The sequence below is a fragment of the Tiliqua scincoides genome, chromosome 12 (assembly GCF_035046505.1).
Source record: "Tiliqua scincoides isolate rTilSci1 chromosome 12, rTilSci1.hap2, whole genome shotgun sequence".
NCBI classification, from domain to species: domain Eukaryota; kingdom Metazoa; phylum Chordata; class Lepidosauria; order Squamata; family Scincidae; genus Tiliqua; species Tiliqua scincoides.
The window spans coordinates 11,905,513-11,924,067 of NC_089832.1; the positions used below are offsets into that span (position 1 = coordinate 11,905,513).

Below are 18,555 nucleotides of genomic sequence, written 5' to 3' on the forward strand. Positions count from 1 at the left end.
TTTTTTACTGTGCTGGTTTTCAATCACTGGTTCATACATGAATTGATGACCAAAAACTAATAAGAACATAAGAACATAAGAACAGCCCCACTGGATCAGGCCATAGACCCATCTAGTCCAGCTTCCTGTATCTCACAGCGGCCCACCAAATGCCCCAGGGAGCACACCAGATAACAAGAGACCTCATCCTGGTGCCCTCCCTTGCATCTGGCATTCTGACATAACCCATTTCTAAAATCAGGAGGTTGCGCATACACATCATGGCTTGTACCCCATAATGGATTTTTCCTCCAGAAACTTGTCCAATCCCCTTTTAAAGGCGTCTAGGCTAGACGCCATCACCACATCCTGTGGCAAGGAGTTCCACAGACCGACCACACGCTGAGTAAAGAAATATTTTCTTTTGTCTGTCCTAACCCGCCCAACACTCAATTTTAGTGGATGTCCCCTGGTTCTGGTATTATGTGAGAGTGTAAAGAGCATCTCCCTATCCACTCTGTCCATCCCCTACATAATTTTGTATGTCTCAATCATGTCCCCCCTCAGGCGTCTCTTTTCTAGGCTTAAGAGGCCCAAACGCCGTAGCCTTTCCTCATAAGAAAGGTGCCCCAGCCCCGTAATCATCTTAGTCGCTCTCTTTTGCACCTAGCTGTTGGTGGGGCTTTCAAAGCCAACTAACTACCTCCCTTCCTGACTTGCTGATCCTTGCAAGGCATTCTGGAGCATGACCTGCCTTTTTCTACCATTATTTTTCAAGTACCCCTAACGGTCCTGTTGAGTGTCCCTGGCAGTACATGAATACCAGGTTGCACTTACTCTGATAGTGTTTACAAAAAGGTGGTGAAGACCAGAATTTAGAAAGAATAAAAATGTATCTAATGATCTTTTACTATGTTTTTAATAAATAAGAGGCTACAGTTCTTAGGTAACAATTAGTGGTAGGTTATTTTTCAGGATCTGGCCTGGGATAAAATCAGACAAAACAATAGTCAGACACTCTAAGTTTAACCCCCGACTTATCCAAGGGTCATAGAAAATTCCATGATTGTTGGCTCAAAGCCTGCCCTTGACTTATCTGTGGGGTCAACTTATAGACGAGTATCTACGGTGTCTTTGGCAGTAGTATGTCATTATTCTGAATCACTCCCTTTTCTCATAGGTTTCTCATAATTAATATAGAAGCAAAGTGGTAAGCTCTACCTCTATATGAAAAGAATATGCTGAAGTTCTTTTTGTACATCATGTTAAAACGCAGTAATGTGTTTCAGAAAATTTCAGCAGGTACAGTCAAGATGATTATGTTTGGACGCAGGAGACAAGGCTGTTTCTGTTGTACCATCTGAATTTAGTGCAATGGTATAATGTTCAGACATGCTGTTTTCATACTTCTTAAAACATAAATGTGACTCCTGAGAATATATCTGTCTCTCTTTTTAAAGTAGCACAAGATGTAACCCTGAAGTTGTAGAAAGCATAAAGTCTAAATATATTGCTTCAGATAGCAAAGCATCAGGAGCACTATTTTACATCCAGGGAGACTAGACAACAGAAGACAGGGCACTCATTATGCTAAAAACTAGGTTGTATTTATTAAATCTCTGGGTTGTTGTACTATTCAAAATTCATAGTTGGTGACAAGGGGTGTGTGTGTGTGTGTGTGTGTGTGTGTGTTTAGAAGTTACGTTTCAAAGGTTATTTACCGTGCAAGGTAGACTTTGTTTCATTCCTTTTGGTAATCCAGTCATGTGCACTAAGATGATTTACTTAATGAGACAGGCATGTTGTAAGCTTCCAAAAGTCCAGTTAGTTGTGGGACTCTGCAGGTTCAGAGAAGCCATTTCACAAGATCAGTCATAGATGTGGGTGCCTTCCTTTTGAAAAACCCACAGTGGCTCCATGCAAAATGGTTGCATAGTTCTTTTGTGTGGTACAATTTAGTGCTGCACAAAAATTATCTAATCTGTTACCAAGTTTATGATACCTCAACCCCGTCTCGCCTCCCAACCTGCATTTAAAACGGCTATTTCCTTGGTATGTTAAGAAGCAGTGGGCCACAGAACTCTTAGAATCTGAAGAAATTAGGATCATACAAAGAGTATTGGTCCCCAAAACAAATTAATTGGGTAAAGATGACTGAGTACGCATTTTCTGTGGTGCAATAGACTCAAAAGGGAGCTTCTTCTTAAAGGCATAGATATGAAAGAGCAGTCTGTTCTCAATCGGAAACTCAACACAGTTGTAAGGAGTACATGGGAAGAATTGTTTTTCTTGTCTGATTGTAAGCATGATAATGAAATTATGTGTAGAAAAGCAAACACGACAACCCATTGTGAGTTGCAGCATGCATTCTTGTCTTTTGAAGTTCTATTAAAGGGGGTGAAAAAACTCACCGCTTTTGAAGGAAGAGAAGTAGGATTCAGGCACACTGAGATGATTTGTCTTTTGTTCTTAGATGTATTGGCTTATGTTGCTTTTTTGTCTTGGGTATGATGCAAAAATATATCTAGTTTGAGAAGCAATTTGGCTGTGTCTCAGAATGTACTGTGAAACCAGATGAGCCTTTCTTTGGTCTCACTCAACCTGTGGAAAAGAAAAGAGAGTGTTTTGAATTCTACCACGGAGAGTTCCATCCTTCACTGTGGCAGGAATAGAGATCTTTAGCCCGATTCTAGAGGCAGGAACAGCACAACACCGTCTGCTTGCTGCCAAGCGAAAAGGAAACATGAAAGGGATCAGGAGCAGTCAGTCCATCCACAATATTGTATTGGCAACCTTCAGTCTCGAAAGACTCTGGTATCGCGCTCTGAAAGGTGGTTCTGGCACAGCGTCTAGTGTGGCTGAAAAGGCCAGTCCGGGAGTGACAATCCCTTCCACACCGGGAGCAAGTGCAGTCTGTTTTCTGTTGCATGGTGCAGAGTTGTCGATCCGCTTGTCGGTTTTCACCCTAAACCCCACGCACCCCGTGAGGTTAACGGGCCGTGGTGAGGCAACACCTTACTGGCTGGGGACTGCCCAGCTTAAGGCGGGCAGTAGCTGCCCAATGAGATGCAATGATCTCTCCCACCGTCGGAAGCAGCCCCTGGCGTCACGCTCTACGCCAATCGAGCGAAGACTTATAACCGGTAAACTGCTGCTTCCCGTGTTGTGCCGACGCCGTATGGCGAAGTTGGAGTGTCCTCTCCAGTGCGCAAAGCCTGGGTAAAGAAGGTATGGAGGATAGGCTGTTACCCATGCAGCAAATCCCCCCTCTCCACGTCGCTGGAATGGTCCAATGGAAAGGCAGAAGCCAATAAGGTTGGTTCCAGCGGCGTCGCAGGAGTTGCCAGAACATGACTGTGTTCCGCCATGAACTGCCTCAGGGACTCCGGCTCCTGATTTTGCCTCGAGGTTGACTCCTGAAGCCTTTTCCACAACTGGATATAGCCACAAGGCAGTGGAGGTTTGGGATCAGAGTTTTCCTTCTCCTAGATGAGCTGCCTTCCCCCCCTCCACCCCTGCCATCCACAATATACTGCTGATTGAAGCAGTATAATTGAAGTGGTGTCTCTAAGTCTCGGATGGTGTCTCCATCATTCCACCTGTCTCCTCTACACCTTGTCCTTTTCAAATCGAGGAAATGGAAGTGTGAAGTGAAGGGGCATGTTAGGCTAGAGCAGGGTGTCCAAAGTTTTTGGCAGGAGGGCCACATCATCTCTCTGACACTGCGTCGGGGGCTGGGGAGAAAAAGAATTAATTTACATTTAAAATTTGAATAAATTTATGTAAGTTTACATAAATGAATATATTACTTATATGAATGAATGATGGTCTTGCAATAGCTCAAGGCCTATAAAAGGTCTTGCACAAAGCAAGGCTGGCCTTTCCTTTGCTGCTGCTACTGCATCACAGACATGAAATAGCAATCAGTGGAGGAAGCCCTCATCCCACAGCTCACGCAAGAGGTCAAACAGTTGCCCTCATGCTGAGAGCAGTTGCATTGGGCCAGTTTGGGCTCCAACAAATCTCCAGAGGGCCAGAGGCTCATTGGAGACTGGGGGCTCCCTGAGGGCTGCATTGAGAGGCCTCGAGGGCCACAAGTGGCCCCAGGGCCGGGGTTTGGGCACCCCTGGACTAGAGTGTCTATCCTTCCTGGTTTCCCTCTTCAAATTCAGGGAGCAAGAGAGGCAGTAGCTGGCACACCACCGGGTAAAGGGGATAGCATTTGATGTACTGGTACTGAGTGATCTCGGACAGGCCCTGGGGACCCTCTAATTGAACTAGGCACTGATCAATACTGGAAAGAAATCAAGGTATTTATGGAAGGGCAGGGGGCATGGAGCACCATTCTTAGTCGTAAGTTTTCCGGTTGCATAATATGAGGGCAATCTACTACCAAAAGAAAAAGACAAGGACCACTGTATAAATGCAGTCTATTTTCTTGAAGTCCACTGGATAGATAAAATGTGCCACTTCCCCCCATCCCTTGCACTTCGACCTTCTGATGCACTCATACATAGCGTTTCTTTTAAAAGGTCTGCACTGCTGTGCAGACCTCTTCTGTGTCAGCACAGTGGCATCTCTACACACTTGGTGATGACATCATTGCCAAACTTCCCGGAAACCCGAGCTCCAATCTTTGTGGATTTTGATTTTGAGCTGAGTGGCCACGTAGCTTAGAGGGAACTCTGCTCATAAAGGCGCCCACAAACAAGCACCCTGCCTCAATTTTTCCAGTATAACGTCTACTTTGATATATGGAAATGGTTGATCTGTCAAGTTGTAGGCTGCCAGTATTTTTGTGAGGCAACAACTGTCATGGTTTAAGCAATGAGGAATGTTTAGAAGAGCCGTATGCCAATATTGGGATAGTCTCTCTCACTCATGCATGCTGCTCTGTAGCATATTTAATATAAAAGGCAGTCTTTTCCCCAACCTGTAGCTAAAGTCATATTGCTTTTTGTACATTATTCTTCCTGTTTTCTTCCTTTCTGTCACTCGCCAGCTGCTTAATCTGTAACTTTCCTTTCTGTACCAACGTATTTGTGCTCTGCATAATTCTTACAGATTCCCACTTTGATGAAAAACAAGCTTAGAAGGGGAGCATAGGTCCATTTTTGAAAGATCCCCTTGAGATAATGTTGATATATACTCAGCAAAGCATTTTCCTGCTAAAGAAGACCTTGACTAACATTTTTTTTCTCCTGTTCTGCAAATAGGAAGGCATTCTGATGTATATTCTAAACCCCACCATCACACAATTTCTGTATACTGTCATCTCTTCCTCATCTCTTACTGTTCCGTTAAATTTACATAAATCTGAGATCAGGTTACCATAAACAAATCTGCTTAATTGAAATGTAAGCAAGTCTTTGCAAACTCATTTTGCAAACAGGGAGGTATACATTCACTTATTTACGCTGTCTCAATTTGCTCTTTTTTTAAATTAAAACAGTTAATATTCACATCAGAGCTATTGTCCAGTTTGCTGGAAAACTGACCCATGCAGTTATTTGTTCAACATGTAAAATATATTTAGCGGGCCATGAAAATATAACCAAGGTTGGCTTCCGATGGTAGGGGATCCCGGTGTTACCCATTTAAAAGCGTATATGTAGCATGTATAATGTCACAGGCGTGTTGAGGCCTGTAGACTACAGCCACACATACTTAAGCCCCATCTGTTCTTTACCAGATTTTTAAGCTGCTGCCAGTGAGTGGTGGCACTGCATATCCGTAGGCTCCAAATGAGGTCCCCTACCACATGTTAACAAGTGTCATGCATCATAATCTCTAGGAGTTATGATCTGCCCATCACTTCATCCAAACTGTTCCAAAGAAACCAAAAACAAGAATCTGTGCAAGGACACTATGGAAAGGTAACACTCAACCAAAGGCAGCTTAATGCCCTAAATCATTTCTTGCAAGTGAAGCCTTTTTTTCCCCTGCATGCAGCAGCTATATGAAAGGAGAGATTACTGATCGCTTTCACCAGCCTGCCCTTGAAAAATGAAAAAAGGAGACTGCCAAATACCACCTTGATTTTGTTCATATTTACCTTAGGTACACTGATGCCTGATAGACAAGACAATAGCAATGCATGATGAGATTTCCAGTGTCCAAGTTGCAGCAAATAACAGTCACAGATGCTATTTATTTATTTATTTATGTATTTATAATATAATATAATATAATATAATATAATATAATATAATATAATATAATATAATATAATATAATATAATATAATTGGGACAACTACTGGGAGGGAAGAGTTTACTCTTTCTCCCAGCCCAAATTTTTCCCAATGAAAACGAATTATTTTGGATCAGTGATTTTCAACCAGCGTGCCATGGCACATTGGTGTGCCTCGAATGGTCTCCAGACGTGCTATGGGAGCTTGGGGGAGGGTCATTTTTTAGTAGAGCCAGCAGGGGTGTGAGCCCCCCACCAGCAGCATGGTGTGCCTTGTCCGTTGTCAAAAAACCGATGGCGTGCCTTGACAATTTTAGCACCTTGTCACTGTGCCATGAGATGAAAAAGGTTGAAAATCATTGTTTTGGATGATGAAGGGCTCCAAAGGTAAATAAACATAAAATATCCCAACCATTCACTTGAAGCTGAAATTGTTCCTTGCCTAACAATGCAGGTCTCTATTAGAGAAAGAGAAACATTGAGAGACTGTAATAGTTACTGCTGCTTCTGGCCGAGCTCCTGACTGAAGAGGCTTCTTCATCACAGTGTCAATGGCAATCATAATAGTTACAGCACTAACCGTAAAGGGAATCAAAATGCCTTTACATTAAACTAAGGTGCTTAGCTGAGGTTTTGGTGGTGGCATTTGTCAGGGAAGTTGTTAGTGAAGAACTAAATGACAAGGTCTGGGTATGCAGCCAGATTTGCTGAGAATTTGCTGAAAGGAAATTAGAGTTGGAGAGAGACAATTTCCAGAAATTTTGATGCCATGAGGTGGCGGCAGCAGTGGTGCTGCCTCTGTTTCCCTTCCCCCTTGGAAAAATACTCAGACTTAAAAAAAAGAACGTGTATATTTTCCCCCCTCACGATCTAAATTTGCTTTACTACTTTAAGAGCATAAAATGCATGATGCAATGTGTATGTTTTTGAAACTTGAAAGTGTTCTTTTTCATTCCCTCTCCTTATCCTGCTACCATGGAACAAGACAGGGCTAACACCAGAGACTGACCAGCTGGGGCGTGGCCCAGGATTATCCAAAGGAGCAATTCCAACTCTGGAGATCTTGGTGAAAAAAGATGGTGGTTTTCAATGCAACCACTGAGAAGAATGCCATTACTGCTATGATAAACATCCCCCAAACCCTTGTGGGTGCTGACCTTAGGAGCAGCCCTGAGCACTCACTGGCAACCATGCTGCTGTCACCTGCCATCTTTCTGTTGACTGATCTCCATCATCATTACTGCATTTAGGGGAACAGAGGCAGCACCACCAACACCACCACTCCATGACATCAAAATTTCTGGAAATTCTCTCTAATTTCCTTTCAGCAAATTCTCAGCAAATCTGGCTGCATACCCAGACCTTGTCATTTAGTTCTTCACTTACAACTTCCCTGACAAAAGCCACCACCAAAACCTCAGTTAAGCTCCTTAGCTTAATGTAAAGGCGTTTTGACTAACTTTATGGTTAGTGCTGTATCTATTATGATTGCCATTTGACACTGTGATAAATAAAGAAGCCTCTTCAGTCAGAAGCTCAGTCAGAAGCAGCAGTAGCTATTTCTGTCTGTCTGTCTGTCTGTCTGTCTGTCTCTCTCTCTCTCTCTCTCTCTCTCTCTAATAGAGACCTGCATTGGTAGGCAAAGAACAATTTCAGCTTCAAGTGAATGGTTGGGAGATTTTATGTTTATTTACTTTTGGAGCCCTTCACAGGGGTGGGGGTGGGGGTTGCATATTAGGTAAACAAACATAGCAGCCACCATTGCAGCTCCAGGTGTCCACTTTTGCGCTGTCGCTACTCCCATCACCACTATGATGAATAGCAGTCAAATCTTCTGGCATATTGCCCTAATGTCAGTGGTAGTCTAGAATGCCCTGTGGCAGCTGCACTCCTAGCACCCATCACCTGTGTTTACCTATAATGTTTGTTCCTCTCACTGGGTCTAGTGATGAAGTGGCTGAGTCAAGCACATTGTGTTATAAGAAAACAGAGCTGGTGTACAGCTGCCAAAGAGTGTTTGAACTGCTGAGGCCCCTCTCCCCAATGACATGTGGGTGAGGGCACATGTATCTGGCACTGAACAGATGTTTCTGGCAAAGGGATGAGGAAGAGAGGAATGGGAGGACAATTGTTAGAGCCACATGGTTTTACTTGGAGGGTGGGCTGTCTCATAACTTCTCATATCAGGTAAAGAATGCTGAAAACATAAAATAATGGGGGGGGATGTCAACTTTTTGCCTTATTGAAGAGAACTAGGAATTGGAGACTTACCATTTGTTTTGGTGTTGGTGGTTGCTATTATTGTCATCGTTCGTTTTTCCATTGAGGAAATAAAAGAAAGAGTATTCTAAGACCTGCAGAACAACACGGTTCATTATAGAAAATGTGCTCAGCTTCCTTTATCATTCTTAACTTTCTGCTCAGCCTTTTTAGCTTCCATCCTTGCAAGATGTTCCTTTAGGTTAATTTAGCAGTCTATGAACTATGCTGAAATTGTTGGATTCCCAGCCTTTACAAATATTTCAGAAACACCTGCTGTATAGTGCAAGCCCTGACTGTTTCAATAAATTATAGTTATGAAAAAGCAAAGCTGGTTTAATCCCCTTTGTGCTGCTCTTGAGACAGATTAAATGTCAGATCTTTACGGTTCTCCATGTACATTTGGAAACCTAGTGTGCCTGATGAACACTACGCTTGATCTCCGCCATTAACAGCGTGTTCTGTTCATGCCCAAATTGCTATAAACTATCATTGAGCACATCGTAGAACAGAATGTTTTGCATTTTTGAATCAGGCTCATAGATGTGGACTGGGAAATACTGCTTTAAGAGAATCACACATAGCAGCAAGGCAGTAGAGTGGGACTCCCTTAGTGGTGATGTGGCTGGTTTCTCAAAGCGTTTCCAGCATTTAGTCCTCAGTCCATTTTCTCCCCACTTCTGCTTCTAAATTATATTGAAAGACACTTGAAGCATTAAACAGAAAATCACTTTATAGAGGACGGGTAGTTGGTATAAAAAGTACACTTAAATGAATATTACATTTTTATGTCTGTGTGCTTTTTAAGATAGAAGGGAGTAATTCAACATTTCTTCTATTTCTAGCTGTCACTTGCGAGTGACAAAACTTGAAAGAACAGATTCTGAGGACAGATTAGCAGACCCTCAGAATGTAATTTCTCAGTCCTATGCTGAAAGGGCAGCTCATAGAACCAGCCCATACAGGTGGCCAAATCCCTTCTGCATTAGTTGACATCAGATGAATTCAGACAGCCATCTACCAAGTGGTAATGTGTCACAACATGCATATAACCTCTTGAAAAGACCAGCATCTATATTCTTTTTTTTGAAGAGTTATATTTTACCACGGTGCTATTTGTGCAGATTCATGGTCAGGTGAGGAAGGGTTGTTAAATGTTGCAAACAACACTTTTACTCAGTATAGTAGTTGCATGCATGCTGTAATGAATTGCCACTATTTATTAGCTACCTGTACCCATGATAAGAGTACTGTACCCATAATAAGATTACCATGATATGACCAGATGATATGTCTCAGACTACAAAGGACAATCCAAACTGTTGGGAATTAATTTATTGTACTTTTAATACCAAAGCATGGTTTTGAAGACACATGATGAACTCTGAGGCAGACCCATCACTGAGCCCCTAATGCCCGCACTCCCCCTCCTCCTGGTGTTGCCTTGAGTGCCACTACTGCCCCTTTACTGAGGACTTGGTTTAGTGTTGTTACTCCGATGGGTCAATGTTTGACCTTGACCTCCCTGTGCACTCCTAAATATATGGCAACCCTATGTTGATTGCATTGAGTTCCATGTAAGAAAAGCTGGATAATAACAGAATAACATAAATAAATAAGCTACCTTTTGTGGATTTTTCCCCTCCCTTCCCAAATGGAAACAATTCGGTGTGTAAAATCTATCAGTGATGGTTGACTATCTGAATTGTGCTTGAATGACTCTGCTTCTACAAGTTGTATAACTTTCTATCCAGTGGTTCTCAAATTGTGGGTAAGGACCTACTGGTGGGTCTGGACCTGATTTTGGTGGGTTCCACAGCAGCTGAGCAGAGCGTCCAATGAAAACACAGGTGATGGATCAGAAAACTAATTGCCTTCAGACCCTGAGACTTTTCAAAAATAGTTGCCCTGCCATGAGCTCCTGCAGCTTGCAAGCATTTGTAAATATAGGGGGATAAACATTGGAGCATCTTTTTTCTGCTTATTATTATGTGTAAATAAGTAAAAATATTATTTATTCCTAGATTTTTTTAAAGTCTTGTAAACCTAGATGGGTCCCAGTAGAGTGTCATTTTAAAAAGTGGGTCTTGGGGCTAAAAGGTTTGGGAACCACTGTTCTATGCTCTTCTTTTAGGCTCCATTGATCAGAGCAGTATCCAAAACTTTTAACAAGAATTTGAGATTAGCCAAGCACATTGCTTAGCCAAATGTATTAAAGACATTGGGGTATTATTCGCAGTCAGAGTATAACAAGCACTTGCAGTGGGAGAGTTGTGTTTAATTTGAAGGGGAGTGGAGTGTAGGTTCTACCCATGGAACATTTTGATCATCGCTTCCTTTTCCAACCATTATAAAGCTTCTTCAGTCTTTGCAGGGTCTCATCACCAGGTACTGCTTGTTAATTAAGAGAGGACTTGGAAGATATTAACCTTCCTGTATTGCTGGCAGACAAGACTCTTGGAGACTCTTGGTGGTCCTGTGAATGGATGTGTTCATAAAGCTGCACTAAACACATTGACTTGTTTGGTGCAGCCTACTTCTTATTAGCTCTATAAGAGTTCAAAGAGAATTGTAATCTGAGGATCTTTGAGCACCCTCTAGGCATTTGTTCTTGTTTTTGTTCTACAAGCCGTGATGATGTGCAGTGTCGTGGTGTATTTCTTTTTTCTCCAGTTGCTTTGTGGGTTTTTTTTTTCAACTTCACTAAACTCTGATTCTTCCTCAAATTAAAGGGTGATCTACCTCTTCAGAAAAATCTTGTAATACAGTCATCATCAGACTGTACTTGTGCAAAGCTACATGTGACCTCATGTTTAAATGTGTTAAGTCTTATTCAGTTAGGAGAATGTTTCTAGCCAGCCTTCTCAGTAAAATGTTGGTTTTCTGTGTTCCCAGTGCACATGTTGTGTATTCCCAGTCTTGTGTTTGTTTTAATTGTACAGTCCCATTACCTGCTTTCTTAAATGTTTCCTTTTATTCCAGGAAAGTTTTACCTTGTGATAACATCAGAAGGTGTATATCATCTCTTGTGTTTTGTTTTGGGGTGGAATGAGGTTATGGGCTCAATCCTAACCCCTTATGTCCGTGCTTTCCAGCACTAACATAAGGGCAATGCAGCTCTAAGGTAAGGGAACAAATATTCCCTTACTCTGAGGAGGCCTCCGTGAGTGGCACCCAACTTCAGGATGCAGCACATGTCCCATTGGCACCACTATGCCAGTGCTGGAAAGTACTGACATAAGGGGTTAGGATTGTGCCCTACGTTACTATGACCAAATCTATTGTACAGTGTCATTTTTAGAATGTGAAACATAATATACTATTGTATGTTCTATTATGGCCTTGTAAACTTATACGGCTATCATCTGTTGTGGTGTGTGTTGCATTTAATTAGGCAGTTCATAGATGTAAGTAAGATGAAGTTCAATTTGGGGTTACTTGTACATGGTGTTGCATACTCAGCTTTTGCAATAGAGAGGCGGTAATGTGGAAACGGACAAAGCCATGGTACACTGGCCCTTCACTAACTTATAGCTCTTCTAGCCCCGTATTTCATGCTTTATTACTTGCCACCACAAACCATTTATTCACAGAACAAATTGAAACATGATGTTAAAACATGCAAACCAATAACTGCAAATAATTAAATAAATCATATTAACCAGGTTTCCATAATACACCGGGGATGCAAGCAATGCTATGACCCAAGCATTTGCTGCTTTAGTTAGCTGTTTCCGCTATAGGTTCTCTATCTTAATGAGCAAGTTACTTTGCATTATGGTATTCTTCTGGCTGAAGAATTAAAATGGTGGTGGTTGGCGATGTGTAGAGCTGACTTGGAGAACTAAGCATGATATTGGTACCTATTGTACAGGTACCATTTCTAGTCCAGACATAAATAGATCTTTTTGTGTGTTTGAAAGCTGCAGTGCATGTGTGAAGCTTCTGTTATAACATATCCTCCAGGACTTGAGCACTGGCAGTGCACACATTTCTCAGGGCACATGTCAAGGGATCTTTAACTGCTGGCTTTGGTGCAGTTCAATTCAATTCTTTATTATGGTCACAGACCAGCATAAAACAAAATCAGTGCTGCACTACATAATAACTTCATGATCTACATAAATTTCAGGTAGATTAAAACTGTAGCTTATATCCTAAAATTGGGATAAAATTAAAGTTAAAAGTAAACTTAGAAGTAAAAACAAGCTATAATAAGTCAAATAGCTAAAGCTACGTTTTGTATCCCAAAGTTGGGATAAAGTCAGAGCTAAAAATAAACATATTAATAAGTAGTAAAAATAAGTATAAAACATAAAATGCTGTAAACTCCCTTTCAGATAAATTAATCTCTACTTGTTAATCTCTACTTGTCTCCAATTTAAGGTATAAATTAGAAACATTATAACTGTTCATCCAGTGCATTGTCTCTCATAGTCCATGTAGTGGAGGATGCAGTGACTACCCAACCTGGTACCAGAGAAACAGGGAGTCAGAGTCTGAATGCTTCTGAAACACGTGCAAGGTTTATTGAAAGGGTTATTTGCAACAGAAGAGGGAAAGCAAGTAAAGTGTCATAATAATACTAATTGAAATTGACTAGCAAATTGACACTAGGTAAATTTTAACTAGGTAATTTTAATTTGACACAAATTTTAACTAGGTAAAAATAGAGAGAAGGGGAAAAACAGGAAGAATTGCACACACATTGGCTGCGTGTGAGAAGAGAAAAGAAGAGAAAGGGACCATAGGCCACAGTTAACTTGTTCTGGTTCTCTGGATAAATGTTGGAAGATGCTAGAGGGCATGGAAAACAGACTAGGCAGTGCTAAGTTCCCATAAAGTTTGAGCTACTCTGCCAAGAATGAAGTCATTAGTTCCCTAAAAAAGATGTCCAGAGTGCAGGCATGTAGGGAAACAGAGGCTTTTAAAAGAGAAGTCACAAAGTTCTTTGGTGGGGAGCTAGTAGAGTCTCCTGTTGTTCAGGTGGCTGTAGTCATACCTGCCCAAACAAAAGATTTTCTGCAGTGAGTAGTCAGTGCTTGGCTCTGGTAGTTGTATCTGAATGCAAAATAACAGTTGGGCGCTTGGTTGGGGCGGGAATACATTTCCAGAATATATCAAGAGAACTTTTCTGAGGACCTGGCAGACTGGAGTTTTGGTTCAGAGAACAAAAGAGAGGTAGCTCTTCCATGGAGGAATATTTCTTAAGACATTCTAGACGCTAGTTCAGGGTTGGGGCAAAAGGCATCCATTCAGTCTCGGAAGCAGATCAAGCAAGTGCTTAAGTAGGTTCTAGGCAGAAAGCAGCACTATTTAAGGGCTGTTCTCTTTCCTATAGTTCCCTTCAGGCCTTGCCTTTCGCCAAAGTTTGAGGGGTTTTTTGGTCAAACTTTCATGGCCATCTAGTCTAGGGGAAAAATAATGCAGTAAAGTGATACTGTCCAATAATACCCCTCTGTTTGAATCTGCTTTTCCCATTCTCGTAAATGGAGTTTGCCAACCCATGTTTACATCCGTGTGCCCCAGTGGATTTGTCCCTACCATTGAAATGAATGAAGAGTTCCTTTCGTGCATTGAACAGCAGTGCTGCCTTTGCTCTTTATTCAATAGTTAAAATTGGTGCTGACCAATCTGTACAATTGTTTGGTGTGCGTTGATTCCGCTAAGCAGACTTGCTTAGCGATCTTCATAAGGACCTTAAGAATGAAAAAGCAGCTGCTGGTCAGCACCTGTTTATTTGCATACGAAGTACATCATCAATAATACACACAAGACAAGGTCTTAAAGTCAGAAGAACAGCAAGTGAAGTTGACATCAATTTTGCTTAATAGAACCTCATAAGCAAACTAGTCAATGTTGTTGCATGAAACTGACAGCTTTCATTACAGTCAAATATATGTCTTTAATTTAGTGGTTTTATGTAAATGTGACCCTATTTTTGCTTTCCATAATTTTTTTCCCTGTGTTATAACCTTAATTGCAAAGAGATTAATTTTACTTTCTCTGCTATCCACAGAGGGCGACGAGACAGGAGTGATGGATAATCTTCTCGAGGCACTGCAATCTGGGGCAGCATTCAGAGATCGCAGGAAACGAATGCCAAGAACTCAGGGTAGGACATTTTATTGTTGAACTTAATTTCTGGTGGTGCCAGGGCAGGAAAAATATATCTAGTGTTAAGGGTTGAGGAGGAGAAGACTAAAATCTAGAGAAAGTTTTTTATGAGTTTCAAACTCTTTGAGCTAAGATGTGAAGTCTTAGCAGGGCATTTAAATCACAAGTTTTAATATGTTGACTGTATTAAGTTAAGAAAATTGTATAGTTAGGGGGGAAAGCAGAAGGGGCTCCCATTGTGTTTGACACAGCATTAAGTACAAATGAATCTACATTCTTTGGTTTGCAAAACATCACTGAAAAACATCAGTATAATTTAATTCTCAGTTGAAACCCTTAGACGCAGAGCTGCGTGTTCTCCTTTTTTAAATTCTTTTGCCATTTTTGCTGCACCACACCATCCCTCTAGTGTTATTCTGTTATTTAAAAATGTATAGCCTGCTGTACAGATTTAATTTATAGTCACTCATAGCCTCAGACTAGTCAGGTCTGGTCCTGAACAGCAAATCCATCTTGGTTTTCTCATTTTCCTATCTCAAGGACAAACTTTGTATTCCCATATGGTACAATCTTCCTGAACAAGAAACCAAAAGATTTGAAGGAGAAATTAGCTAGAGGCAAAGATGTGGGAATGTAAAAAGATTTAGGGCATAATCCTAACCCCTAATAATCCTAACTTTCCAGCAATGGAACATGTGCTGCATCCTGCAGTTGGGTGTCACTCACAGAGACCTCCTCAAAGTAAGGGAATGTTTGTTCCCTTACCTCGGAGCTGCACTGCACTTATGTCAGTGCTGGAAAGCATTGACATAAGGGGTTAGGATTGTGCCCTTAGAGTACCAATGTCAGATGCACAGTGCCAGTGAGAAGGAAACGAGGAGAGCTTACCTGTAAGTTGCTTTGGGATCTTTCTGGATCAAAAGACACATTAGAAATTAAAGAACATGAGTAGGCAGGAGTATAGATGCTATCTGATTTAAGAACTAGGAGATTGAACTTTCTGTTATATTTGTTATGGTTTGGATTCAACACCTTGTGGTCTTGAAGCTTTATATCTTAAACTAAAAGTTGTGTGGGTGTGAGAGATATATTTACATACACACATTCTCCTTCTCCTCAATGTAAGAGACCTCATATAACTGATGTTCACTGCTTCATCAAAAACTAGTCATGGTGTGCACGTACACACATGTATTGTTATAAATGCATTTGAATTTAACAGACCTTCAGCATTAATGGACACCCCTTCTCCTTGTTAGTCTATGAAATTGAGGGTTCACTGTATTTACCTACTGAATAAACCAGTGGATTGAAGTGTAAATGCTAGAAGAACTTAACAGACTAGGTAGTAATGTGATGTCTTTCTTTCCCAAAGGCCTATTAATTGACCATTGTATTTTACCCTTCCTTTGGGTTGGAGAAGGTTGTTATGTCTGTGTCCATATTTCAACTCTTGTCACTGGCGTCGCTAGGGGGTGCGGGCCGCACCAGGTGACGCGCTGTGGGGGTGACGCGCCCTGGGGGAGGACGCGCTAACATCGCAGGGTTAGGAGCTACTGCGTCATGCCATACACGGTTGGATGCGGAATGGCCAGCGGAGTGCAGTGCAAAACATCAAAATTGAAATAGCTCCTTTTGTTCAAAAGTTATGGCCAAAAAACTGTAAAGAAAAAAAATGCTTGGAGCCCTATGGAAAGTGGAAGTGAGCCGTATTGCGCGTTTACTCGCGAGTAGGCATACTTGCCATGGTCCTTCAGAAAGGGCAGGCTGAGGGGAATCCAAAAACACCATAAGGGTCCTGATCCAATGAATGCAGCCCCAAAAAACACCCGAGAAGCGCCCCCCTCCCAGCTGCAAGTCTGAGCCCGAAACGAAGCCACGTGGCAGCATTTACTCGTGAGTAGGCAGACTTGCCTTAGTTGAGGCAGGCTTAGAGGCTCCAAGGACATCAGAATGGTCCTCATCCAGTGAGTGCAGACCCCAGAAACACGGAGAAGGAGGTTCCTCCCTCCCAGCTGCCTCCCTCCCAGTCTATGGAGCCCTATGGAAAGCAAAGCAACCTCATGGTCGCGTTTACTCGTGTGTAGGCGGACGTGCCTTGGCTGGTAGTCAGGCCAGGCAAAGGGGAATGTGAGCAGCCCAATGGAGCTGCTCCAGAAGGCAGCCTCCCCCCCCCCGCCTAAAAAGAACAAAAAAGAGGCTTGAATGGTAAGGGGAAAGTTTTCTATTTCTAAAGGGTCTTTATCTTGATATGCCTGAAATAGAAGAACTTTAAACTGGGCACTGGGAGGGCTGGAAATCTCACTGATTCTTTTGGGGGGGGGGTGTTATTGCAGGTAGGCTACAGAGTAAGCTCCATTGACCACTATGGAACTTACTTCTGAGTTGGCATGCATAGGATTGGGCTCACAGGCTGCAATCCTACCCACACTTTCCTGAGAGTAAGCCCTATTGACCACTATTGGACTTACATGCATAGGATTGGGCTCACAGGCTGCAATCCTGCCCACAATTTCCTGAGGGTAAGCCCCATTGACCACAGTAGGACTTACTTCAGAGTAGATTCACTTGGTGGAACAGGACTGGTGCCCCCTTATTTAATTATTTTATTTTAATTTAATTATTTATAATTATTTATTTTAATTTTTATGATATCACTTCTGGCCATGACATCACTTCCAATGGGTCCTGGACAGATTGTCATTCTAAAAAGTGAGTCCCAGTGCTAAAAGTTTGAGAACTGCTGCAATAAGGTGTTAGTAAGTTGACACGGGTGTGTATGTGAGACTCTTACAAGTTTTCAAAATCACTAAAATCAGAATTTGGAGGAATAATCCCATCAATTGATATCAATCAATGCGTACTTTCATGCAGAATGCAATGAAATAAACCACATTGAAATATCTGTGTTCTAACAAAAGGTACAGCCAAAAAACCGGTGGGGGCGGGGTGATGGTACATCACCATGCCCACCTGGGCCGTTGCCCCGCCCACTACATGGGGTGACGCACAGGCCTCCCGCACTGGGTGACACGGATCCTAGTGATGCCACTGACTTTTGTTCAGATGAAAGTACATGGAATTTGAAATGTGATCCTCAAAAGGAACCTTGTGCCACCTTACACATTGTGGAATGTCAATCCACTTGATTATTTCATTGATTAACATGAGTAATCTGTGACTGGGAGGCAAAATTTTTCCCCGCATACCTGCGTTTATACAAATGGTATTGGCTAAAATGTTTTCTGATAGGTACATAGGTAAGACAAAATACTGCTACGTATAAAGGAGGATTCTCTTTGCTGCGACAAGGTAATGCATTTTCTTTAGCTTCCTTACCGTCTAATCATTTTATGCCATCTGGTATTTTCATAAATGGTCTCTACAAATCCTCCCGATTACCCTGTAGAGTACATTCATATGGAAGGTTGTGCTATTGATCCTACAGTAATGTATTGTAAATGTCACTTATTACTCTGTGCATTCTAAAAGTGTGTGTTATGTCAGAACCCAGGAATTTGAGATAGGAATGCCTGTGAAGAAGCATACATGAGATGCCTCTAATGTTCCCATTTCCCTGCAATACTTGCCATATCCAAGGGCACAACAAAGTCCCACATTGTGGGTGGCGAAACCTTGTCACTTTTTAATATTTTGTGCAACCCAGGAGTTCAAACTACCTATATCAACCAGTCATCTTCTCCCTAAGAGTTTGTCCTGTCTCTTAGATTGAGATAAGAGAGAATGGTATGGGGCAAAGTTGCTTTTTGACAACCCACATGGCTTTTCTTAAGGGGAATGATGTCCGTGTAGCAGTTCACAGCAGTTCATGCTGTTTGCCCACTTCAGCAAAGATTGGCAAACATCAGTTTAACACAAAGACTTCTGTTTCAGGTTTGCATTTATGTATCCAGAAATAAAGCACAGCAGACAAATTATGCATTTCCAAAACAAAAAATATCTTGTGTATGCAGCCAAGATTTTTTTAAATTGGATGAATTATAATTA

The 18,555-nt window shown here is 41.8% G+C and overlaps 1 protein-coding gene across 2 annotated transcripts in view; it reads left to right on the forward strand.

The window, feature by feature from the left end:
- DIAPH2 (diaphanous related formin 2) overlaps positions 1-18,555 on the forward strand; it is a 402,614-nt gene that overhangs the window by 295,624 nt on the left and 88,435 nt on the right. For both annotated transcript variants that reach the window (XM_066640285.1, XM_066640286.1), the window contains one exon: positions 14,450-14,545. In XM_066640285.1, coding sequence (XP_066496382.1) covers positions 14,450-14,545 — 96 coding nt within the window. The remainder of the gene's footprint in view (positions 1-14,449; positions 14,546-18,555) is intronic.